The following is a 26810-nucleotide window of genomic DNA, read 5'->3' as shown; positions in this document are numbered from 1 at the left end:
AAACTAGAAGACTCAAAGAAAAGCCTTGCGATCTTAATCATCAGAACATAGAATATCAGGTCTCGAAGTTAAAAGAGGCTCTAGATCAAATAAGCAGGAACGATGAAAAAGACATTAAAAACACAAAAGGAACACAGAAAATGTGGGACAGCAATAAAAACCAAACCTTTGGATTACAGGCAGAAGAGGTAAACTATAAGCCAGCCCCAGTTAAATGTTTGCCTTTTATAAGAGTTGCCTTGGTCACGGTGTCTCTTCACGGCAATAGAACCCTAACTAAGACAGCACCTAACAACAAAGCAGAGAGCAAGTTACAAAGCTAACTGGATGAGCTGTCCCTGGGTGGACAGGGGATTATCACCCCAATCCAGTCACTGTGTAGAACAAGTCTTTCCTTGCATTCCCTCCAGTGTTTCCTCCCTGTGATAACAATTGCCCTGGCTATTTTGGCTTGTTTGAAAGGTTTATGGAAAGGAACTCTAGGAGACACACTGCTGAACCCAGCTTTTGGCCTTCGGTGCTGTGTAAAGTTCAACCATGCTGCTGGATCTGGCAGTAGGCCACTTACCCCACTAGTGGATTATCTAACTAGTTCACACGTTCCTCCTGTTAGACATTCAGGCTGCTGCCAGCTCAACACTCGTACCAACGCTGCTTATAAACAAGCATGCAATGGTTTCAAATTAATGTTAGAAGACCTCCGTTTCATAAGCAAGGACTTTAGAACTTTATTTACTTCTATGCATGTGTGTGTGCCTGGTAAACCTAGGTGCTGGGGCAGAGGTCAGAGGCCATCAGATATCCTGGAGCTAGAGTTACAGATGGCTGTAAGCGACCGGACGGGAGTCCTCCAGTCACCTGTATGAGTCCTCTGGAAGAGCAGTGAGTGCTGTGCTCCTGAGCCCTCTCTCCACCCCTTAAAATCGTGTATATGGGGTAGGTTTTTAACTAAATCCAGTGTTAGGAACAACAGCTGCATTTGCGATTTCTACACTTTTCTACAAATGCCAAAGTGTCCATTAAAGTCAGGCATGAATATAAAACCACTTTGGGAAGGCACATGGATGGCTGTAAGCACTGGTCGACTCTTGGGAGGCTGACGAAGGAAGAAACTTGTTTTCCCTGAATAGAAATCAGCACAATAGCAAGAACCACCTGTGACTTTGTCGGTAACAAAAATCGCTGGTCTATTCAAACCAGGTGTGGTGGTTTGAATATGGCGTCCTTCGTCGCAGGCATTTGAATGCTTAGTCTCTAGTTGGCGATGCTGTTTGGGGAGGCTTAAAAGGTGGGACCTTATTGGAAAAGGTATGTTACTAGAGTTTCAAGAGTTTAAAAGACTGCCATTTTGAGACCCCCTTCTCTTCTCTCTGCTCTGTCCTTGCAATTAAAGATTTAGCTCTCAACTTGCTGCTCCAGGCACCATGCCTGCCAACTTCCTGCCATTGCTGACCTTACATACTTCAGGTACTGTGAACCAAAACAAGTCCTTCCTGTGCCAACTGCCTCAGCCATGGTGTTTTACCAGAGGAGCCGAAAGTGGCTAATATGCCAGATTATGGCCATCTGTCCAAGCACAGGCAAGCCAGTGCTAACATCTGATCATGATACTCATCACCAACTCTAGCAAACCCTTCCACGAGATCTGGATATCTAGCCACCGACTGCTATAGCTTATACCTCCTGTAGGGGGTCATCTCTTATGTACTGTGTGGAAGCATCACATGTCAATCAATAAAAAGTCTATGACCTATAGGAAAGAGTAGAACAGGAAGGGGTATCTCCAGCAGAGAGGGGGACCTCTGGGAAAGAGTCAAGCATGGGAGGACAAACACTAGCCTTACATGCTGGTATAAAACACATAAACACCCACAGGAAGACTGCATGCCACTGGAAGCATGTTTTCAAAGAAGATGGCGGCACCCACCACCTGCCCTTTTTCCACCCCCCCTCCTTTTTTTTTGAGGTGTTTGGGATCAGTCCAGAGGACCAGAAATGTTAGGGAAGCACTAACTACATTACATCCTCAGCCCTTCTACTCTAATTCTCAGCCCATTCTAGGAAATCTGTGCTCTAAACACCAACTGCCTATCCTTTTACCAAAAGGATGGCCTTAGACCTCAAGCATTATCCCTTGTTCCCCACCCCCATTTCTTTTAAACCACTTCCCCTCTCAGTTTTCACTTCCTGATGAGGTCATTTCACCATACACTAACTCAATGATCCTAAGTCACACTCTTCAGTATCAGCCTGGGCCAGTCATGCACCTTGCAATCTTAAATCAATACACTCTGCTACTCACATCGGTAATTTAAAGCTACTCAGTTAAGCAACCACACACAAACCCACATCTTTCACATCAATGCCCAGCTGGTAAAATAAAATTTCTATTCAAGAGATATATTCTTGGTGGGAAACAAAACTTAAAATCATATCCATAAAATAAATCTTTAAAAAGATTTTTGGAAGGTATCCCACAGCTATGACACTTAGCATGCATTCTTTTTTAATCCCTCTATGCAAATCATAAAATGATTTTATCAACTAAAAAAAGAATAACAACCTATGATAGATAATTACTGGGTTGGGCCTTCCTAATATAATGGGCTTGGTTTTTGTTTTTGTTTTTTTTTTTTTCTCTTTCTACCTTAAATCATTTTCTATCGGGCTAAAGAGGTGACTCAGCACTTGAGAGCCCCGACTGATCTTCCAGAGGTCCTGAGTTCAATTCCCAGCAACCACATGGTGGCTCACATCCATCTGTAATGAGATTGATATCCTCTTCTGGTGCGTCTGAAGACAGCTACAGTGTGCTCATATATAATAAATAAATCTTAAAAAAAAAATCCATTTTCTATCACCTCAACCTGAGCTGTAGTGCAGGAGGCCAATGAACGCCGACTTTGAAGATGACACTGCTCATCTACATGAGGTACAGGATCAAGTAATATACTGCCAGCTAGGCCTGGCCGCACAGTCCTATAAGCTACCTGTAAGCTGAGGCAGGAGGATCACAAGGGCAAGGCCTGCATGGGTCTTAGTGAGTTTAAGAGAAAACTAGGTACTTTAATAAGATCTTGTCTCAGAAGAAGAAATGAAGTAAAGGGGTGGGGTCAGTGGATCAGGGTCAAGTACTTGCCCTTGGTGAGAAAAGCTCTAGATTCAATCCCCACTGTTACGGCCACACATACAAATCCTTAACACTATAGGTAAAAAATTCGTGATAGGTAGACAAATATTTATGCCTTTTGTGGTAGACAAAGCATCCACATAACATTCTACCCAATGTTCAAGATGTGTCTGTGCAGAAGACTAAGGGCTTCTTGACCTCCAAACCTCCCTGCAGTCCTCCATGTACAACTCCAGAGAGAATATATCCAGTCGCTTAACAAATGCTGAGCTTCCGCTACATACGGGACTAGATACAGCTCCAGGGACAGGAAATAAGGTTACCAAGAACACTAGAGTCTAGCTCAGAAGCCCCAACTCTCAGAATAGCAGACAGAAAATCAGAATTATCTGTCCCTTGTGACGTCGGCACTCTTCTCACCTATAGGCTGCCCGACCAAGCACAGGCAAGCCAGTGCTAACTAGAATATCCACATGCTTCTGCTCCAGAAAGACTCCCATAAAACGACGGTCTCTGGGTAGACAGTTATATTAATTCATAACTTTAATGTAACTTTTGTTGTTGTAGGCTGGACCAGGCTTGCCTTGAATTCAGAGACCCACCTGCCTCTGCCTCCCAGGGCTGAACTACTTCCTGAGTGACACCGTGCCAGGCTTGATTTGTAAACACTAGGGTGACAGAGTAACAGCAGCCACCAGAGCAGATGTTCAACAGCTCTTTGTTACCGCATAGTACAATATTAACAAAGGTTTTCCTCCACCAACTAAATTCAACTCAAAATCTTTTTCCGAGAAACTTGAGTATATAATACAGATTTTTTTGCTTTTTAAAATGATACTAGAAGATGCTAAAGAAGGCAAAATGGCAGCAAGTTCTGCGTGTGCTTTCCTCCACGAGGCCCTGACTTACACTGGGATGGCTCCGGGGAGGCACTCGTTCTCTCGGAAGTCGCTCGTAGTCATAGCGTCCCTCAGACCACATTTCATCTCTTGTGGAAGCCACTAAAAAGAAACAAACAATTCTGGGTTTTCTTTGTCAGCAAGGAAGAGACAATAAAGAAGCAAATGCCTGCCAAGAGACACCCAAGAAGCTGAGCGAGGAGGGAGGAAAGCAATGTGTCCCTCAGTTAGACTTATAAATTCGTGTAACTGTGCACATGAAGTCTACCTTCTATTCAAATGTTATTTAAAAGTTCAATAAAACTTTTCCCACCAAACATCCCACAAACCAGTATCTTCACTGTCAAACCATTGTAAACCAGAACAGATAGCACTGATGAACAGTTTGAAAAATGGGCCAACATGGCTACTCCAATTAAGGTTCACCTAAATTCATGATGTAGCAAAGCTGGCCTGGATATGGCAGTCTCGTCTAAGCCTTCCAGAGTACAAGGATTACAGGTATATCCCAGCATGCAATGCTGCAGTTTGACTTTGTTCATTGTTTAAATGTTGTATTAATGTATTTGTATATGTGTACATCATGTGTAGGCAGGTTTGCGTGCACATCCGTAGCTCAGAATGTGTGTCAAAGTCAGAGGACAGTGCAGGAGAGTGTTCTGTCATGGGGTACCGGAGTTCAAATTCGGGACATCTGTCTGTCAGGGTTTCTATTCCTACAAACATCATGACCAAGAAGCAAGTTGGGGAGGAAAGGGTTTATTCAGCTTATACTTCCACATTGCTGTTCATCACCAAAGGAAGTCAGAACAGGAGCTGATGCAGAGGCCATGGAGGGACGTTACTTACTGGCTTGCTTCCCCTGGCTTGCTCAGCTTGCTCTCTTATAGAACCCAGGACCACCAGCCCAGGGATGGCCCCACCCACAATGGGCTGGGTCCTTCCCACTTGATCACTGGTTGAGAAAATGCCTTACAGCTGGGTCTCATGGAGGCATTTCCTCAAGGGAGGTTCCTTTCTCTGTGATGACTCCAGCTGTGTCAAGTTGACACACAAACCAGCCAGTATAGCATCAGTCTTAGTGAACTGGCTTTGCTGACTAGGCCATCTCACAAGCGCTCTGGTTTTAGTTTGTTTTTTCTGTCCTTAAACTACTAACCCCCATGCCACAGCATTCCAAGTGGGGAGTTATAGTAGTACACTGCAACAATATTCAAAAGATGTTCTGAATGTATCATATAAAAAATATGATGAAGAGCTGGCGGGTGGTATGACACGCCTTTAATCCCAGTACAGAGAGAGGAAAGGAGGGGAGAGAGAGGGGAGGGGAGGGTGAAGGAAAGGGGGTGGGGGTTAGACTCCATGAGACTCTAAATGAATAGTGAAGTATAACAATGTAAAACGATGAAGGAAGAGAAGGACCTGTAATGAAAAGGGCTAAATCTATGACAGGATAAAAACCTAAAGTGGGCCCTGTGTTACAGGCTAGTCTTGGCTACCTGGGAGGACTGCTTGACCCCAAAACTTCAAGGACAGTCTGGTCAACGTTGGCAAAGACACTGTCTCAAAAGGAGGAAGAGTATATGTTGGCTATTTTTATGTCAAGTTGACACAAGCCAGAATTATCTGAAAGGAGGAAACTTCGATCGAGAAAATGCCTCCATAAGGTCCATTTGTAGGACACTTTCCTAGTGATCAATGTGGGAGGCCCCAGACAGTTGTGGGTGGGGACATCCCTGGGCTGCTTGTTGGTCCTTGGATGAGCAAGCCATGTGGAGCAAGCCAGTAAGCAGTGCCCCTCATGGCCTCTGCAGCAGCTCCTGCCTCTAGGTTCCTGACTTCCTGTTGACGGACTTTGGTGAAGGACTATGGTTGTGGAAGTGCGAGCCCAATGAACCCTTTCCTCCCCAGCTTGCTCTTGGTCATGGCGTTTCACCACAGCAACAAAGACCCTGACTAAGCAGAGCATGAGTATGGCTGTGTAAGTACTGTCAGTCTCAGCACTTCACATGAAACCGAGGGCTAGCAGAGTGCTCTCTACAAAGACTGCTCTTAGGTGCACTTCCAGGAAGGGGCTCTACCAGGCTACAAAAATGGAGACCATATTTCCAGGTTGTTCCTGATCCAGTTTGGAATTTTGGCCTATCAGTTTGGAAGTTATCTCAAATATCAGAATCAATGTAAGATCAGTCAAAGAACAGTGAACTATAAAATAAGGATCTCTAATCAACCTGGATCCTGGGCTTAGGTTGCCTTTTTTGGAATTCAGGTTGACACTGCCATTTCATACACGAAACTCAGCTATGTTCCTTGTTCAAGCTGGATCTTGAATTAAAATTATCACAAAAAGAAACAGGCACTAAAGGATAATTAAAGCACTATAGAAAAAATGCTAAAATTGCTTTCAATTCAGATAGTACCAGGCAAGTTCCAGAGTCATTTAGAAACATTCTTGAGTACAGTCATCTTTTGAGTCATGGCACGTGTTGCTTATGACATTATTTGGGTTTTAGGAATCAATCCATGGACAACCAATCAATGACACTGCTCATGACTAAGTGGTTCCGTCCCATCACTGCAGTTCCAAAGTAACTCCAGGGTCTAAAAATGGTGGCTCAGTGGCTGAAAGTGCATTTCCCTCAAGCCTGAGGAGTCTGGATCCTATCACCCACATGGAAGCCCACTGTGATGAGGTTTTAAATCCCAGTTATGTTATATGAATGTTTTTGTTTTAATCCCAGGTATGAATTGTCCACAGCTGTTAACTATGGTTGTCCAGTGCTCTAGTTGGGTTGTGATTTTTGCCAGCTGCAAATAGTTTAATTCTGAGGACTGTGGGGTGGGTATAAATGTGAGGGCCCCAAGAGAACCAGAGTGTTCTGAAGAAGCTGCTCTCCCTCTGTGCTCCTGGTCGCTGCTGTTACGGTTTGTCAAGTGGTCATGAGCAAATAAACGAGAAGTTGGAGATCTATCAATACTGGACTTACCCAAGGCACCTGACAACCATAATCAGCAGGAAGAAGCCTAAAGAGTTCTATGGCCCCTTTCCCCTCTAACCTTCTTTCTCTTCTACCTAGGAGGCTAGGAGCGTGTGTGTGAAAGGGATTAGTTAAGGAATAAGGGTTTGAAAGGGAGGTAGAGGTATAAAAACCAGTAAGGGGGAAGGGGTTTGATCAGGGCTAGAGAAATGGTTCAGAGGTTAAGAGCGCTGGTTGCTCTTCCAAAGGTACTGAGTTCAATTCCCAGCAACCACATGGTGGCTGATGCCCTCTTCTGCTGTGTCTGAAGACATCGGCAGTGTACTCATATAACCAAAAACACATAAATAAACCTTTAAAACAAAAAAGTCAACAGCCCACTGTAGCTCCACTTGTAGCACCAGTATCTAAAGGGACAGACAAGAGGATCCCTGGATGACGTCCAGGTTCCGTAGGAGACCTACGTTAAAGGAATTGGCCGAGTTAATAGTCCTCTAGTCTGTGCGTGCCCAAGCATACACGTATGCATGTAACACACGCTTTAATTTTTAAAAGTACTCTACAGTAATTCTCTGCATCACAACAAAGCAGAGAACAGAATTAGAATTCAATGTGAAAAGTGCAAACTTCCTTTAGAAGTGGGCCAATACTTGACTCCAAAATATAAGAGCCTCACTCTTATGCAATATCAAACCAGGATATGAAGAATATAGTGTGGGCTTGAGTCCGGAAGGAAGAGCTCTCACTGAAGCATTCCGCTGAGATGTCATATGTCCCCGTCAACTGAGAGCTGTGACTGAGAGTTGACCTTGGTAGTGAAAGTTACAGGAATTTGATAAAACAATCTCAGTTAATGACCTTGTGTCCAATCAGACATGCTTTCAACCCAAAATCAAAATGATACAACCTTTTCGCGTTATCCAAGTTGCTTGTCCCCATGTTTAGGGAAAACAGCAACTGCATCATGATCTAGACAGCCTCCAGTCACCTTCAAGCTTCCTCACCTCTCCCTGCATGCTACGCTCATCCTTTATTCACACCTAGATCCTGTGAGAGCCAGCTAGAGTTAATGAAGAGGAAAAGTCCCCTTCACGCTCACACTGGATAAGCAGTAGGCACCTGCACTGGCAGGCCCCTGAGAATGCTCTCGACATCTCAGTGACTCCCTTAGCTTTCACATGAGGGTTTTAACGTCACTCAGCCATATCCGGCAGTCTTGGCTTCTCCACAATACTAACCATCTCAAGTATGGTGTGACTTACATGCCGTGCACATTGCCACCTTAGCTAGGGTTACGACTGCTGACTTCTCCACAAGATCAGGCTGTAAGCAAGCCTGTCTTAAATTAGTAGATCATGGGGGAGGGCCTTGCACGCTGTAAGTAGAGTCATTCCTGGGCTGGTGGTCCTGGGCTCAATGAGAGAGCAGGCTGAGCAAGCCAAGCTGAGCAAGCCAGTGAGCAGCATTCCTCCATGCTATCTGCCTCAGCTCCTCCCTCCAGGTCCCTCCCTGCCTGAGTTCCTGTCCTGATTTCTTTCAGTGATAGTGATGTGTTAGAGCAAGTTAAATAAGCCCCTCCCCCCACCCCCAAGCTTTGGTCATGGTATTTCCTCAAGGCAACACTAGCCCTAAGAAAGACACCACATCACTAATCAAGGAGGAGGAGGTAGACCCACTATGATATTCATTAAGGTCAGGAATCTGCGCAAAGAATGTGATCAGTAATCCAACAAAATTACCCAGAAACAATCCCTCGGGGGAGGGGGAGGGACAGGAAGAGGGGGCTGAGGTATGGGAAGGGGGAGGGGATAACATCTGAAATGTAAATATGTAAGATGTCCAAGAAAAAAAAAAAGGAAAAAAGAAAGCAATCCCTTAAACTGGTCGTGGCAGGCACACCTTTAATCCCAGTACTCAGGAGGCAGAAGCAGGCGATCTGTAAATTGGAGCCGAGTCTACGAAGAGTTCCAGGACAGCTGCTGTAAGCCCTGTCTCGGGGGGATGGAGGGTCAGGACTGTCCTATCAATAAATGATCTAAGCTTTGCTCCAAGGAATAGCGTATACCTCCGACTCACCACTTTCTCAGAGACTCATCTCATTCCTGTCTTCTCTGGTTTGATCAGTGGCCCATGAGAAAGGAACCCAAAAAGTCAGATCAGAAACCTTAGTTATAAACTCAACACTGGTCACACCTAAACGTCTACTCTTCAACTTCCTACTCCTGCTACCTTAAGCTCTCCCCAGGCAATCTCTGTACCATTGGTCCATGTTCAACATGCAGCCCAAATGCCAACATTTCTCTGTGCCCTTCAAAACACAGCACAACAGAACGGCTAGACAGTCCCACGTCCTAGCCACTCTCCCTCCTTTTCCCTCATAACCCTCCCACTGCAAACACAGTGATTAAAGACCTATGTTGCTCCTCTGCTGAGGCAGAGGAAAAGTATCTTTTATCAACAAGTAACAAGTAGTTCCTAAGACTCTGAAGAGTCTAAATAGTAAAGTAGTTGGCACCTTGAATTATTCAGAAAACTTGTGAGACAGTTAATTATGATTCTAGCCACGCTTTTTAAAGCCATCATTTTAACACAAAATAGATGAGAAACTTAAATCCAGCATCCCCACGTGAATTTCAACTCTTGGACACCAGCATTATCCAAGAATTTTAAGAAACAACGCTATCCAGGTCCTACCTTTTCAAAAAACCCGAAATGCCCTTGGAAGATTTAACTGCTTTCAAATCTTAAGGTCATCTCCGGCCAAGATCAACAGATTAAGGGGAAGCAAGCTTATTCCTGAAGTCAACACTGAAACGCTAAGGGGATGTTAAGGGCTGACCTCAAGCTAAAGTTGTCAGGCTCCTTCTAGCAGAAAATACTTAAAATCTTTTCTTTTTTATTTATTTCATGTATGTGAAATACACTGTCACTGTCTTCAGACACCAGAAGAGGGCATCGGATCCCATCACAGATGGTTGTGAGTCACCATGTGGTTGCTGGGAATTGAACTCAGGACCTCTGGAAGAGCAGTCAGTGCTTTTAACCCCTGAGCCAGCCCCCAATATTTAAAATCTTAAACAACTAAACAAAAATCAATCAATCAACCAATCAATCAATCAATCAATCACTGTTTAGAACAAAGTCTTTGAAAAAAAAAAAAACTGCACCGTGACCACCATGGTGGATCCACACCATGTGTGGATGGTGTGGATGTAAGGTCCCCTTTAATCTCAGCTCTGAGTTTCTTAACTAGTGTAAATGAAAAGTTACACTGAACCTCTGAAAGTCTCATTGATTAGACTTCGGTGACACTGGACGTTGGAATATTGCGTGTTCAGAGTCAAATTACATGGTATTTATACCCTAACAGCCTCTGTTTCTGGATTCTTTAAGTGCCCTATGATACAGTTACCCAAGAAAGAAGAGATTTGTTATTTTTGTTATTTTTGAAACAGGGTTTCTCTGTGTAGCCCTGGCTGTTCTGGAACTGGCTCTTTAAACCAGGCTGGCCTAGAACTCAGAGTTCTGTCCGTCTGCCTCTGCCTAAGTGCTGGGAGTAAAGGTGTGCAACACCATTGTCCAGCACAATGGTTATTTTTAAAATATCGATTTAATTCCTATTTTACTTGTGAAGTTTAGAGGTGAGATAGCTCATCAAACACAGGCACTTGTTATCAAACTAGTGACCCGAGTTCAACCCCCAAAGGTACATACAATAGATAATCAACATTTCACAATGACCCTTTGACTTCCTCATACACACAAATAAAATGTAATTAAAAGATGGAGTTAAGGGGTTGGGGATTTGGCTCAGTGGTAGAGCGCTTGCCTAGCAATCACAAGGCCCTGGGTTCGGTCCCCAGCTCCGAAAAAAAAGAAAAAAAAAAAAAAGATGGAGTTAAAATAGAAAGAATATCGGAGTGACTCCAATTTCCCTTTCTGACTAGTAATATAAAAATAGTCTAGCCTCAAACTCAGGGCCACCTTATGCTTCCTGAGCGCTAGGATTAAAGATGTGTCCCACCCTATGGTCAATTGTGTTAAAATGTAAACTACTACAGGGTCCTTATCTATTGGCCCTGAATGCATCTCGTCTAAAAGAATGCAATACTGGTTTATCTGATTTACTCTGTAACATAACTTTATTTCCCCAAAGTAAAATGTGCTGGAATACCAAGGAGATAAAGCAAAGCAGCTTAGTACCTCCAAGGTCGGGTAGAGAGAAGGCTCAGAGGTTGACAGCCATCTTTTCCGATGAACTGCCCTAGAGTTCAATCCCCCGCAACCACAAGGTTGCTGTGATGGGATCTGTTGCCTTTTTCTGGAGTATCCGCAGACAGCTACAGTGTGTTCATATGAATAAAGTAGATCATTGCTAAGCCTGAGGAAAGCCAGTAATCAGATCGTAGGAGGGATCGTAGGCTGAGGCAGAACAAGAGAATCACTAGTTCTAGGCCCTGCTTAGGGATGTGGCGGGGGATGGGGATTATATTAATAGAAAGAGGTAGAAGGAGGCAGGGAAAATCATAGGACCAAAAGGGAAAATGAGAACTTAACAAAACATTGAAAGAAAAGAAAAAATATTAAGGAAATGCAATCAATTCGATACAAATGGAGCAACACCCAATCTTAAAACCCAGACATCAGAAAGAGTTCAATTTAAAGGCGAAAGCCACAGCTTCGTTAGTCAGAAAACGAAACAGTTTCAAAACGAGGCTAAACGAGTGTTTGCAAAGCAGACAAAATACGATTCCAAGGAGCACTGACGACGTGCTCAGCGGCGAACTAAGGAAGGAGAAACACTGCTACCCCAAATCGAAGGAGATGAAGCACGAAACAGCACGCAGAGTTAATGCTCAAATAGAAGACCAAAGGGGCTTACATCTTGGGCGATAACCAAGCACAACCGGAATGTGAAGCTTGGTAGTTTGGGCTGGCCACAAGTTTGCCATGAGAATTAGTCCCAGTGGTCCCTTGGTGGACGCCAAGGAATTAATGCCTCTCAAAACTCAGCTGCGCCCTGGGTGGATTGCACTTCGGCCCTCCGCTTCAGTCAGGATTGATTGTGCAGGCTCCACGACAGGCTCTGGGCTCCGGGCTGCTGACACGCAGGTTCCCAGGGAGTAGTTACAGGCCTGGTCTGTATGTGCTGGTGGGTAGAAGTTAAGTTTAAACTACCATGCATTACTTTCTGATTTCTCTGTAGAAATGACGATCTCTTTAAAGAATAGTCAGTGTAGCCGGGCGGGAGTGGTGCACGCCTTTAATCCCAGCACTCTGGAAGCGAGGCAGGTTGGACCTCGGAGTTCAAGGCCAGCCTGGTCTATAGAGCGAGTTCCACGACTGCCAAAGCTACACAGAGAAACCCTGTCTCGAAAAACAACAACAAAATAATAATCAGCGCGTGCCCTTTCCATATTTTAAGAAAGAAAGGGGGAGGGGGAACGGAACGAAGAAGCTTAACATCTATCTATGCCAGTACTCAAGAATGAGTCACTCTGTGACTCCAACTCTCCCCACGTTGGCTTTGTCTCCCCGGCCACACTGACATTCTCAACAGCAAGTGGCCTATTTTTGCACTTTTCTGGATCCGTCTCTCAAAGTGCCTATTACAGAGCTGGGAACGTCCAAAAAAATTTTTTTTCAAAAAAAAACAGACTTCCCGACTGACCTCGGTCACTGAAGTTACCTAGCTGCGAATTCCCTTCTGCATACTAAACTACTAACAAGCGGAACCTGTGTCATACACTCAACACTCTGCTTTCCTCCCACATCCACTGAGTCTCTCCAGGTTCCACCAGGAGCACAGAATAATGCACACCTCCAACGCGACAGGAAACGCCCGCCCGCCCGCCGCATGCGCCCCTCGCGCCTTTGCGGAGAGCTCGCTCACCTACGTTCCACTGCCGCGCCGCCGCCGCCGCCGCCGCCGCCGCCGGTGAAACCCGCGAAGCCAGACGTCCGCTCGCCCCAAAGGTACTTCCGGCGCGCGCGGTGACGTCGCCCGGCGCGCCAGCCTCCGGCCCGGGAGCGCCCGGGTTTCGGGGATACGGAAGAAACGCTGCACCGCGCTGCGGTCGCGGACGCCCGCGCTCTTGCGCGCCGCGGAAGGCAGCTGGGGGTGGAGCCGCCGCGGGCTCGCATCCTGCCTCCTCGGCCACTGAGTCGAAGGTAAGCTCCCACGGCGCTGGAGCCTGGAGACTCCCGCGGCCGCGGCCTCGGCCTCGGCCTCGGCCCCAGCCCCGGCCCCGGCCCCGGCCCGGGTCCCGGGAACATCCGGCCCGCGTTAGCATTTCTCAGAGTGAGAAACTTGACTGCGATTAGGAGGTTTTGGCTGCTTGAGGCTTTTTGAATAATCCTCCCAAATCGACCAGCGGGGAGCACCCTTCCGGGTTACCAGGTCCATTGTCATTCATAGAGCAGCTACTTTGTTATTCCAGGTATTTCACACTTGCTGCCGACACCTGCTCTTTTTAAGATCAGAATTTTAGACTCGATCGGTTTCCATATAATTTTCGCAGGTAACTGCAGAGTTGTAAACAGTGACATTCATTATTAGGCTTACTGATAAGTATACAGGTTAATGTCCCATTCAAAGAACATAATTCATGTAATAAAGTGTGTCATTTCATGTTGCGCACGAAATTGAAACTTTATCAAAATGTGAAACTAACAACATTAACAAAAATGAGACTGGTGTGGTGGCCTGTATCTGTAATCCGCGTATTACGGACGTAGATGCAGGAGTTTGAGGAGTTTTGTTTTTTTTTTTTTTTTTTTTAAAAAAACAACAAGAACAAAAGAGGCGGGATGGACAGGTGTCCCTTTCCGAGGTGGGCGAATACTTGGAAAGTATTTTTGCTTTTACCCTAATAAGATGCTAAATATAGCCTAGTGGCTTCTCCATCTCTTTAGAAACTCTTCCATCGCACTGCAGCACTGAAAGGCTTAACACCCGCTGCTAGAAAAGGAATATGGTAATTCACACCCTACCCACACTGGCCTACTCTAATCTCTTTAACTGAATGGAGCGTGAGGAATTCTACCTTAATTAAATCAGTGATAGTCATTGTTTGGTTCTACTTGGAATAAGATTCCTGATGTCTCTCGTTTTTTCCGTTTTAGAAATGAGCGGTGGCTTGGCTCCAAGTAAGAGCACAGTTTATGTATCCAACTTGCCTTTCTCCCTGACAAACAATGATTTATACCGGGTAAGTTTTCCTCTAAGTACATCTAACTAGTGAGTTCTCTCATTAGAGAGAAGCTGAAGCTTGAGCAAATACTGCTCCCTGGGAAAATTCTTAATTGCTATCTCCTGCAAATTTTAGTGAGAAAAGTTGCAATTTTTTTAATTTGCAAAGAGAATTTGCACTGCTTTGTTTGTTTGTTTGTTTTTTCGAGACAGGGTTTGTCTGTGTAGGCCTGTCTGACCTAGAACTCACTCTATAGGCCAGGCCGGTGTAGAACTCAAGAGATCTGCTTGCCTCTGCCTCCTGAGTGCTGAAATTAAAGGCCTGTGCCACCACAGTTTTTATATAAAGAAAATGTATTCTTTACAGACTGCTAGACAGTAATGTATGCCCACGACCCTAACACTCTGAAAGCTGAGACAGTTGGGTCACGGGTTCAAGTCTAGCCGAAACTACATAGCAATATGCTATCTCAAACAAAAAATAAGGAGGTGTATAGTTGAGTGGTGGGGCACTTGTTCAGCTATCGTGGTGATCACAGGCCTGTAACCCCAGCACAGGGGAAGCTGAGGCAGGAAGAGCTTGAGTTCAAGGACAGCTTGGACAATTTAGACCCTGTCTCTCAAAAGAGAAAAAGGGTACTGAATTAGGCTTGGAAGTGAGATTTTATCCTGGGTGGTAAGAAATAACGTTATTTAAAAGGTAGCCAGGAGCTGGAGGTGACGTGTAGTTGGTAGAATGCTTGGCTTGCATGCACAGAGCCCTATGTTTAACTCCTAGGGCCACATAAACGAGGCATTGATGTTGTATACCTATGCCTCCAATATTTGGAAGGCGAAGGCTGGATATTGGAAATTCAGTCGTGCTCAGCTCTGTGAAGACTCAAGAGGCAAGCTGGGGATGCATACGGCTCTGTCATACACCAAACAATCAGCCAACAAGCCAAAGGTGGCTTTTGAATACAAAAGGTGAAGCAGCAGAAGTCGGTTGTACAGGTGCACAGAGCACAAGCATTTCTAAAGAGGAGGGGTAAAAATAAGTAAGCCCGTTCTCCCCTTCCATTACAGGCCTCACAGAGGCAGCCACTGTAGTGTTACTCTAAAATGAGAACCCGTTAGGAAACTGTAATCGAATAGGAAACTGCTGATCCTCAGAATCTAATATTGCTAAATGTCTGACCCAGAACTCAACATTTCAATATTAGACTGCATGTGATGAGATCTTCTAAAAGCCTTTTGGGGGGATGTTATTTCTGTCAGAATTACATATATCTAGATGTTCATCTAAAGGATATAGGTATGGGTAATATATGGGCAGCTATAGGTAGAGGTAAAAGGAAGAACAGGTCAGTTGTACAGTGTCACCACTGTACAGCATCACAGTGTACAGCGTCACTACTGTACAGCTTTGTTTTTGATCTTTGGCAACAGGTCTTGTTTTGTAGCCTGGGCTTGCCTCAAACTCCTGGCCTTCTTGCCTTGCTCTTCTGATGACCATCTCTCCTGGCTGGTGACAGGTTTTTCATTATAGGAAGCTTTGGTATTGCATGCAGCGAGAGCTCTGTCTGAGAGCTCTGTCTGTCTTTACATGGTGGATTGTGTGACTCATTGGTGTGGTTTTATTCAACAACACTGACAATAAGAGCAGAGTTTGTTAGTCCCATAGATGAATCAGGAATACAGCTACTGCCTAGTGTATATCCCGTAGATCTAGACATGCTGCCTGTCCTCTAGGTGTAGGATAGTTCTTATAAAGTCTGTTGTTTAGGCCAAAGGCTGAAATCTTTCATAAAATATAACAAAGAATCTGGTCAGTGCCTACAATCTGAATGTTTAATTTGGTGATATTTTAAACTATAAATTATTTTGTGATCTTTTATTTCAGATATTTTCCAAGTATGGCAAAGTTGTAAAGTAAGTATTCACATTACAAGATACTCAGTTGAATAAAACTACTGCTGTTAACATATTTACATATAGTTCAATTATTTTCCCATGTACATAAACATTTGACAGTTTTCATACCATAAATGACTGTGTACTGTGAAGATGTAGTGTTTAGCAGTGTTGCTTTTATAGTGCTGAGAACCAGTCTCAGGCCTCATACTAGCCACACTCCTGATCCCTAAGCTACAGATCTAGCCCCTAAAGGCTTTCAGAGCCAGTTCTTCTCTGGGGTAGAGCTTAGTGGGAAATGCTATGGGGTACAGTCACACTGGAGTGACATTATCTCAGTGCTCATGGCACTGCCAAGCCATGTCAGAGAATATCTTTAGACAAACCTCTGACCTGCCATAGACATGTCACCCATTTGCCACCAGATGGGTGGACATTCCTATAATGAGTTATCCCCCACACTACTTCTAGAGACTGACAGTGGACCCAGTCATGACTCCTGACTAAGAAGTACTGTGGTTTCAAGGCCATTTGTGGTTTTAAAGCAGTAACTACAGCACCGTTTTATAAATCCATGGGGCACGTCTTCAGGACTACTCGCATCTGTTTGACTTCACGGCAGTCCTGTTGGCTCCAGATAGCTCCCTGTGCTGCTTACCAGTGTCATGGTATTCTTGGCCAAGATGACGGCAAATTGACATGGCTAGACTGAAATCCGTAACTACACCAGGGAAGAATCCTGAACAAGACGGTCAGGTAGAAAGGCTGTTCATCCTGGAGGGGCCATTTGGGAGTCAAGTGGATTATGCTTGGTGTACATAGGGACTGGATGCGCAGGAAGCGTATGTGTCAGGACGGCCCACAGGTTCCGGGGATAGTGTCTGCTCAGAGGTGTGTATACATAATGAGTCCTTCACACCCTGCATCTGAACACAGTGTTGCTGCTGTAGGGCTTTTTGAGTGCCAGGAGCATGGAGATTGTTACGGGTCTGTTTTCTTTTAAGATTTATTTATTTCATGTATGTGAGTATTGTTGTTGTCCACAGACACATCAGAAGAGGGCATTGGATCCCATTGTGAGCCACCATGTGGTTGCTGGGATTTGAACTCAGCACCTCTCAAAGAGCAGTCAGTAGTTACTGAGCCATCTCTCCAGCCCTTCTTTAAGCTCTTGCTGTGATTTTTTCCTTTTCCCAGAGAAGACATCTCTAAGGACAGACCCTGTGTAACTTACTGACAGAGTCTCCATCACTACACTAAGGTTTCTCCTCAGGGTGCATCTTCTTCTGTCTTCTGTCTGTAACACTCATCGTGCTTAGTTCTGGAGTCCAGAGTTAGTGGACACATCCAGGAGCTGGGTGTATAGATTTTTTACCTTAGTAATAAGAGCAAAGCGTCAAATGCAAAGGTTCTCAACCTGTGGGTCACAGCCACTTTAGCCAACTTATGACCAAAAAGATTTACAGCATAACAGTGTCAAAGTTACAGTTATGAAGTAACAACAAAAAATGTAGGGTTGGGGTCACTACAACATAAAGAACTGTATTAAAGGGTGGCGGTGTTAGGAAGGTTGAAAAGCACTGCTTCATCAACCCCTACCCACTTTTGTCTGGTGTGCAGACCATGGCATGTGCATGTAGAGAAGACAGAGGGCATCAGGAATCCTGATCTCTATCTGACTTATTCCCTCAGCATAGGCCTCTCACTGAACCTGAGAGGCTTCCCAGGGAGCTCCCTGGATCTCCCAGTTTCTGCCTGTCCAGAATGAGGGGCAGGCATGTACAGCCATGCCCAGCTTTTATGTGGGTGCTAGAGATTCAAACTCAGGTCCTCATGCTCGTACAGGGGAGCACTGTGGCCCTCCCCTACAGAAAGATTTCTTTACCTGCACTTCCTTGTCTTTAGCCTTCTGCTTGCTCTGTAGCTTTCATGGTCTTGACTGCGTGAATGTATGCATGTATGTGTACACAGTGTTTTTATGAGTTTAAACTTCATTCTCCTTTATATCTGCATACTTAAATGTGTTTAAAATGGTACATCACAGTACACAGTGAAGTTAACAACTTCATAATTTATTTTGGAAGCTTTTATTGAAGCAGTCCTCTATCCTGTTCTGTCAGTTGAGGTAATAGAATCAATCCTAGGTAACCTTTTCCCCCTGTTACATGGGGGGGGGTCACTCTAGAGCCAACTGTTTGCCGTGCTTAAGTGCTGATTGTGTCGTCCTGGTTCATATTCTTACCAGATGACGATGGTGTGGCCTTTTCAGAGTACTGTTCCTGAGATGCCTTCATCCACTAGTGATTGTTGGGATGACTCAGTTCCTCACTGTGTGCTTGGTTTCCCTCAGTAACTAATAAACAGTGTTGGGCAGCACAAGCACACCGCTCCACAGGACACCGCTCCACAGGAACATCGTTCTTACTTCTTGTGTGCTGCTGGGTCTTCCCTAAGGCAGCCTCTCCCGTGATTGTTAAAGACGGCGCTTTTCTCACTCTGCTTTTGCTCCGTATCCAGCCCTTCTTGTTTCTGTGGCTGATGCAGACTTGTGTGCTTTCTCCTATTTCATACCGTGGTACTATTTTATCTGTGTGTTCTAATTGTCTTGTAGTTGGCTGGTGGGCACTGACTTGTGGCCTTTTATATATTCTATGTTCATATATTCTATATGTTCATGTTTTATTTCTTGTAACATGAAATTCCAAGGTCTAATTGCTTCCACCCTGCCTAAACACAGAATCAACCATTTTTTTCCTCAAAGAGCTCAACAAAACATTAATTTGCTTTGTTTTTAAGATGTGGTCTCAGGCTGGAGATATGACTCAGCCATTGAGAACACTGACTCTTCCAGAGTACCCAGGTTCAATTCCCAGCACCCATTTGGCAGCAAACAATTGGCTGTAAGTCTAGTTCCCAGGACTTCTAGCGCTCAGGCACGTCATATACATGCAGACATAATACTCATGCACATGAAATGGAAATCTCAAGTGAGGCGGAGCCCCACTACTTACTTGAGGCTAACCTTCAGCGTGGCTCAGTGCTCCTGCCTTGGCACTTGTAGGACTTCTAAGCTTGTGCCACCACACCAGATTCAAGCATTGTTCTTCTAAATGATACTGACTGACGTCGTTAGCGATCAGCGTGTGACACAGGAGCTTTCAGACAGGGCTCAGGACCATGAACTGGAGAAAGGCATGGTTGGGTCTGAACCTTGAGAGAACAGTAAATCTATTGAGGAGCTGGATGGTTTACATCAGACTTCATAGCAGACTTAGCAGACTTCATAGCCTAGGCTGGCCTCACGCTCTCCAGTCCGTCCATCCCCCGCTGAGTCTGGAGCACAGGCATCCACCACTCTGCATTGTTTTTCATTTCTCGTGTCAGAGGTCTCGTTATGGAACCTTGTAAATGTGATCTTGAGTTTCCTGAGTAGTTAGATGGTTTTTGTCTTAGTTTTAACTGGCTCTTTGTTTTGTGCTTTAAGGGTTACTATAATGAAAGACAAGGATACTAGGAAGAGTAAAGGTGTTGCATTCATTTTATTTTTGGATAAGGACTCTGCCTTAAACTGCACCAGAGCAATAAATAATAAACAGGTAAGCCATTCATTTCATCAAGGTTTTACTCAAACGTCTCTGTGTTCATCTAACACAAAAGCTATGGGACTGCAGGAGGTCATCAAGCTTCGTTGATTTCTGTAATTCAGGAGAGACTCCCATTTGGAGAAGCATTGTACTGAATTATCAAATGCTGGGAGAGCCTTAAGAGGAATTACAGCATATATACTCACTGCCACATGAAATGAGGAAACAGTATCTGATACCTAGGCCTTGGTGGCTGTGACTCTGCATTTACATCTTTCTCTGCCTCAGTTATTCGGTAGAGTGATAAAGGCAAGCATCGCCATTGACAACGGAAGAGCAGCCGAGTTCATCCGGAGGCGAAACTACTTTGATAAATCTAAGTGCTATGAATGTGGGGTGAGTAAACAAAGGCCTCTGACTCTGCTGTAGTGGGTATGTGGGAGGAACACTCTGACAGGACACGGGACTCCAAATGTCCTGCCTATTGTGTCACATACCCCTTTTAACAGGAGGCCCTCCTGAAGCTGGTGATGTGCAGATTGCAGCAGCCTTGTCTGCGTGCACACGCACACACCTGGCGTTAGTGTTTGGTGTGAGGTCTGGGCGTTTGGACTCTGCTCTTCATGCCTGTGCTTGTGCAGCAAGTACTCTGCCCAGCCTCACCAGAAGTTTGTGTTGATGACATTGTTTTCAGTTTGTTTTGAGACAGGTCTAATGTAGCACAGGCTACCTCAGATTCACTGTGTAGCAGATGGTCGTGAACTTAGGATCCTCCCGCCTCAGCCTCCCGAGTGCTGGGATTCCAGGCGTGTCTCACCAGTCCTGTCTAGTTTATGAGTTGCGGAGGGTCAAGTCCAAGGCTTTGTGCATACTAGACAAGCATGACTGTCTGAGCTAACCCCTCTGCTCCTCACCAAAGTTTCTGGCAGCTAAAACCAGTCTATGAAAGCTGTGTTACATAGAGGCTGTGAACTCATCTGAGTAAAGATCCCTGAATGTGATGTTCAGGGAAGCAAGATGACTGAGTAGGCAAAGGCGTTTGCCGTGCAAGCCTGACACCTGAGGGCAATGCTTGGAACCCACATAAAGGTGGAGGAAGAGAACGTAATCCACAAAGTTATCCTCTGACCTCCACACTCAGGCCGTGGTGCACACTCGTCTATAAACAATGATAATAAATAACGTTTAAAGGGAAGAATATATCTAAAGATGCTTGGCGTGGGATTATAGGAGTGGCTGAGTGCTGGGGAGATTGCCTGGACCCTGAAAGATACAGATTCATCCTCAGTATCACAAAGCAAAAAAAGAACAAGAGAACAAAGATACCTGGGATAGGTGATATACACTAATGTTCATAGTTTCTAAGGCTTCAAAATGGTTTTCTAAAACCGCAAGCTTAATTATTTATCTTAATGTCTCGAAAGGTTTTAAGTAAAGCACGAATTTCTGTTAACAGACATCGCATGAGTTTTGTTGTTGTCTCTATGAGGGTTTAGTCATCAGTGTTCACCATCAGTGTGATCATATGACTCATCCTCCATAAGATAACAGATTAAATGTCTCTTGTACTTATTGTTGGGACAGGATTGCAGAATGCTCCCAAGGCTGGTGTTGAACCCATAGCCTAGAGTGATTCTCCCACCTTGGCCTTCTAAGCAGCCACACCTAAATAGGTACGCTGAGCCACGCCTGTTTTTACTTTTAATACCAAAGTCTGAGTCTCACAGCTGTTCGTGTTTCTTTAAAAAAAAAAAAAAAGCTGCATAATACTTAAACACTGAATCCAGACATATAAGTGGAGAGACAGAGAACATTGTCATAGCTACAAAGTAACAGGGTAGACACCTGAAATGACTTGGCATCTTCTACTTCTCTATTGCTGTGGTAAGCACCATGAGCAAGGCAGCTTACAGAAGGAAGGGTTGACTTGGGGCTTACATTTCTAGAGGAGCCCACCACCGTTCTGGGCCGGAGCATGGTGGTAGGCAGGCAGGAATGGCACTGGAGCCGCAGCCACGAGCTCATAGGAGATCCAGAAACTGGAAACAGCAAGGGGCCACATCGAGGTTGATGCCAGTCTTTGGAAACCTGAAACCCACCCCCAGTGACACCTTCTAATCCTTCCCAAACAGTCACAGCAGTTGGGGACCGAGTTTGCAAATAGATGAGCCTATGGGAACAACAAACAATCTCCTTTCTCCAGCCGCCACCTTTTACCTCTGTTCCCCAAGGAAAGATACATTGTAGACAGGCATGGCTGGAGAAAGGAAGCAAATGCGCTTCAGTGCATGCTAATGTGGTCAGTCCGTACTGTCTGAATCCTGTTAGAAGATTACTTGGAAACTATTCTAACATGTGTTTGAGAAAGAAGAGCTGGCTGTGCAAAGCAGCACAAGCCTGGAGTTCAGCAGTCGGAGGTGCCGAGCTCTCTATAGTGGGTTCTACGCCAGCCAAGGCCACAGGAGACTCCCAATAGATGTGCTTGCTTAGTTAAGAGTTTCCTTACTGTCCACGTTTATAGTGAATACAGATCATCCAAGAAGCGCTAAATAAATTCTCTAGTCCAGTATTTTGATTTGTGAATTCAGACATTCTTGTCATGCTTTATACACTTTTTGTTGTTTATTATTTGTGGGGGGGTTTTGTTTGTTTGTTTATTTACTTTGTCTCAATATGTAACTTTAGCTGACCTAGAACCCACTGGTAGACCAGGCTGGCCTCAAATTTGGAAGATATGCAAGCCTGCTTTGCAGGAGTTCTGGGATGGAAGTTATGTGGCACCACACCAGGGTCAATACTTTTTTTTCCTTTAAGACAGTGCCTCTAGCATAGGCTAGTCTTAAACCTGTTACATAGCAGAAAATGGCTTTACACTTCCTCTCCTCTTGTACTTCAGAGGGCTGGGGTCACAGACATGTCACCACCCTTGGCTTGAATGTTGCCAGGGAATCAGTCCCATGCTTTGTGTGTGCTGGGCAGGCACTGCAGCATTGAGCTGTGTCAAGGGCCTACTCTGTATATTTTTATAGAAATCTAACTTTCCCCTAAAAACAGTCTGTTTACATTTATATATCCTGATGGTTCCCAAAGCAACTTTCCTACTAACCTTGTCCTTTAGTGATATGTGTTAACGGCTTTTGTTACTATTATTCAGTAGAATATACAGTATATACAGTAGAATTCTCTCCACAGTGAATTAAAAGTGAATGATACCTCTTGGATCAGCTATATGCCACGTACAAAGTACAGGTTATTAAGGCATGGTGAAATATTTTTCTCTTATGTGGAAATGTTGGCTCCGTCTCTCCTACAGAAGTCAACATAATACCATTGCGTGTGGTTTAGTGAGCTGGTATAGAGATTGTAATTCACAGTTCTGTGGTTCACAGTTCAGCAGTCTCTGTGATTATACTAATCCAGCTCAGTAATACAGGACCACAGTACAAACCACACACTTTAGAAGAGGAAGAAAAACGAGTAGTGCTAGACAGAGCTCAAGCCCGGACCCTGGGCCTGCAGGGCAGGTACTCTGTCACTGGGCTGTGTCCCCAGCCTCTGCTTGTTTTTAAAGCTGAATATTCAGCGGCATCTTACAAGCTGGTAGAAGTCACTTTATCCCCACTTAACAGGCTAATCTAATTTAGTATTAGTGTCGATGGCCACTTCTGTTCCTTTGTAGGGTGCAATGTTTGAGGGAAGGATTGCTCCCTAGTTATTACTGTAGCATGCTAGCACATGCTATCACGTGCTCTGCCTCCTCTATGGGAAAGGAAGGGGTGTGGTCCTGTGTTCCCACAATGAGAACATTGTGTCCTGGGTTCTAGCCTTTGAATCACAGGGTCAGGGCGTGTATCTATCAGTAACAGCAACTATAGTGGCTTTTTCCTTTCTTTTTTAATGTGAAACAAAAGGAAAGTGGACACTTAAGTTATGCCTGTCCTAAAAACATGCTTGGAGAACGTGAGCCTCCAAAGAAGAAAGAAAAGAAGAAGAAAAAGAAAGTCCCTGAGCCGGAAGAAGAAATGTATGTATATCTCGCTCACTCAGCCGCTGTGCTGTTTGCCTTTTTACTGCCACCTGACCAAGTCTGGATTCTCTTTGCTGACCTAGTGAGGAAGTAGAAGTGAGTGAAGAAGAAGGGGAGGACCCGGCTCTCGACAGTCTCAGTCAGGCCATAGCATTCCAGGTACTGACACGCTCGTTCTGCAGGGGCTGGGGGCTGGGACACTGCTCAGTGATGGACCACATGCTGGACGGGCTGGATTCCCAGCACTAGAAAAGCAAAGCAGAGCATAGGAAGGAGAGGAAATGTTGGGCCACAGTGTAGGGCTTAGTCTTCATTTGTTCTAACTGAGCTCAGCTACAGCCCTACACCTACCTACCCAGGAGGCCGAGGCAAGGAACCACCTGAGGAATTCAAGACAGGCCCAGGGGCACATTGGTCCATACCAGTAAACTGAGCACTTGGGGGTGGGGGTGAGGTGGTGGGAGGGGGTCCGGGGTGGGGTGGGGTGGGGTGGCCAGGAGGGGGGGGGGGGGTTGAAGCAGGAAGATGACAGGTGCCTGCCTCAGAGGTTGAATAAATCATAACACAAGGCACCATGGTGTGTGTGTGTGTGTGTGTGTGTGTGTGTGTGTGTGTGTGTGTGTGTGTGTGTGTGTGTGTGTGTTGGTTTGTTTTGATTTGGTTGTTTTGTGTTGTTTGGAGGTGGGGTTTCTTTATGTAGCCTTGGCTGTCTTGAAAATCACTGCATTGATCATCTGTAATGGGAATTTCTGTTTCTTTCTCATCATAAATTTGGGGCAACACATTGTTCTAAGATCTTTGAATGAAACATTTAAATTGTCTTTCTGGACTGTAAGGTCCAACATACTTTTAGTATGCTATTAATCTGTCCTCATTACAAAATTGGGCCGAAGTATTGACTTAGCTGGATATGTTATCACCTATCTGTGAGCCCAGCACATGGGACGTAGAAACAAGTTCAAGGCCAGGCTGAGCAACATGACACCAATATCAGAAATTAAATTAATGTTTAAATTAAAAGTTCCATTAAAAATTCTTTAGCACATCTGGAAAGAATCCATAGAAACTGCATATAATAGAGCTGATGGTCTTGCATACTTGTCTCTTCATCTGAGAAGGCTGAGGCAGCAGATCATGAGTTCAGGCCTAGCTTGGGCTACCTAATAGGTTCTAGGCCAGCATAAGCTACATAGTATAATTCTGTGACAAAACAAAACAAACCAGGAAAGAAAGGGCGGTGAGATAGGGACTCAGTTTAGTTGGTAGCTGCACAAAGCCTTGGTTTTATTCTCCATGGAGCTGGGGTAGGGATGCAGCCCCAGCGTCATGGAAGTAGGAGCAGAAGTTCAGAAGTTCAAGGTCATCTACAAAGGGAATTCAACACTTCTCTCAGGGAAAATTATCCTAAGGGGCACTGAGGTGGAGACCAAATTTGTAGATGTGGCCCAGGAGGGTGGGAACTACTGTACTCAGGTAATTTTCCATGGTAATTCTTTTGCTTGAACATGATATGCCATAAATAACTGGTTTTATTCTGCTTCTTAATTATACCACAGCAGGCCAAAATTGAAGAAGAACAAAACAAATGGAGACCCAGTACAGGGGGTCCCTCGACCTCCGATGATTCTAGAAGACCAAGAATAAAGAAGAGCGCATACTTCAGTGATGAGGAGGAACTCAGTGACTAAATCATATTTATTTTGTAAATATTATTCAAATAAATCTCACAGTACCAAATGCAGTTGTGGAATAGAGATTGCTTTCAGTGTTTGAGAATAAGAACACTTAAAGCCAAATAGTACTTACTCTAATGTAGTTCCAACGGGATGATGTTAAAATAATTTTGAAGTACCATGATTGTAGCTTTCCTTAGCACAGTGCAAATCCTAAATCTGAAAGTCCAAGATCTAAAGTGTTCTAGACTTGGAGCACCAACGTGATGTCTCAAGTGGGACTGTGAAACTCACTTCCAACACTGTTAAATACTGGAGCAAACTGCTCTCAGACTGCAGTGTACATGAGACATAACTGAGTCTGTGTTTGCACTTGGTTCTTATCCAAGTATCTCCTTATGTATATGCAGTTCTACCAGAATCAGAGCTACCGTAGTGCAAAGCATCGCACATATGGGACCCTCCATCTGTACTCAAGTCAGAAATTGTTATAAACAATCTTAAAATAATTCTAAATAAAATTTAATACTACCAGCTATCAGAAGTAGAAGGATGGGTGGTAAAACACGTTACTTGTGCCTGATGGGTTTATATGAGGACTTGGGAAGAAAAAATTAATCTCTTAATTTTTGCCTGCATATGTGTCTGTGCACCATGTGCATGCAGTGCCCCTGGAGGCCAGAAGAAGGACCTGCCATCTCCAGGAACTAAAGTTACAGATGGGGCGAGCCACTGTATGGGTGCTGAGAATTAAACCCAGCTCTTCTGGAAGAGCAATCAGTGCTCTTAACCACAGAGTAATCTCTCCAGTCCTCAAAATGACAATTTTTAGACCAAAAAACTTCATAAAGGCTGAAAAATTAAATGATCTATTAATGTGAAACTTAGAAGGAATTCTGTCTTTAAAGATGAGTGCCTTATTTCAGGTTGAATGAGCAGTCAGTCCTCACGAAATAAAGCTCTGCATGGGACAGTAAGAGGCCAGCCTGGGCTATTACTGTGCGTGACGCTATACTGAGTCCCTTTTTTTTTTTTCTTTTTTAAGATTTATTTATTTTATGTATGTGAGTACACTGTAGCTGTCTTCAGACACACCAGAAGAGGGCATTGGATCTCTTTACAGATGGCTGTGAGCCACCATGTGGTTGCTAGGAATTGAACTCAGGACCTCTGGAAGAGCAGTCAGTGCTCTTAACCGCTGAGCCATCTCTCCAGCCCAAGTCCCTTTCTTAATATAACAAAATGAGGCTTAAAACTGAAGTCATTTTCTGACTGCAGCCTGAGATCTGTTTCCTACAAGTTAGCCACCTAAGGTTACAGACCTTAGCCTTTTCCTTTCGTGTGTTTGTACTTGTTGCTAATTAAAACTGGCCTTTGCCCATTCAGAAAGGGATGATGGAGGGGTTTTTGTTTTTGTTTTTTTTTTTCTCTTAT

At 44.6% G+C, this 26810-nt stretch overlaps 2 protein-coding genes across 3 annotated transcripts in view; one reads left to right on the top strand and one right to left on the bottom strand.

Annotated features, from left to right (window-relative positions):
- The window catches only part of Pphln1 (periphilin 1), an 89330-nt gene extending 77010 nt beyond the window's left edge, over window positions 1-12320 (bottom strand). Inside the window, exons 1-2 of one of the 2 annotated variants that reach the window (XM_032885376.1) lie at window positions 11890-12320; window positions 4040-4131 (exon numbers count right to left, since the gene is read on the bottom strand). In XM_032885376.1, coding sequence (XP_032741267.1) covers window positions 4040-4131; window positions 11890-11959 — 162 coding nt within the window. In that variant the 5' untranslated portion in view covers window positions 11960-12320. The remainder of the gene's footprint in view (window positions 1-4039; window positions 4132-11889) is intronic. The other variant, XM_032885384.1, reaches the window with a different exon arrangement.
- Window positions 12321-14113: 1793 nt separating this feature from the next.
- Window positions 14114-25912, top strand: Zcrb1 (zinc finger CCHC-type and RNA binding motif containing 1). Its single transcript, XM_032885362.1, has 7 exons — window positions 14114-14218; window positions 16082-16110; window positions 19577-19688; window positions 19965-20072; window positions 23588-23700; window positions 23787-23862; window positions 25260-25912. The coding sequence occupies exons 1-7, from the start codon at window positions 14135-14137 to the stop codon at window positions 25389-25391; spliced, it is 654 nt and encodes a 217-aa protein (XP_032741253.1). The 5' UTR covers window positions 14114-14134; the 3' UTR covers window positions 25392-25912.
- Window positions 25913-26810: the final 898 nt, after the last annotated feature.

Source organism: Rattus rattus, chromosome 1 (genome assembly GCF_011064425.1).
Source record: "Rattus rattus isolate New Zealand chromosome 1, Rrattus_CSIRO_v1, whole genome shotgun sequence".
NCBI lineage: Eukaryota > Metazoa > Chordata > Mammalia > Rodentia > Muridae > Rattus > Rattus rattus.
The sequence above is the reverse complement of the archived record's forward strand: the minus strand, read 5'-3'. Positions and strand labels throughout refer to the sequence as shown.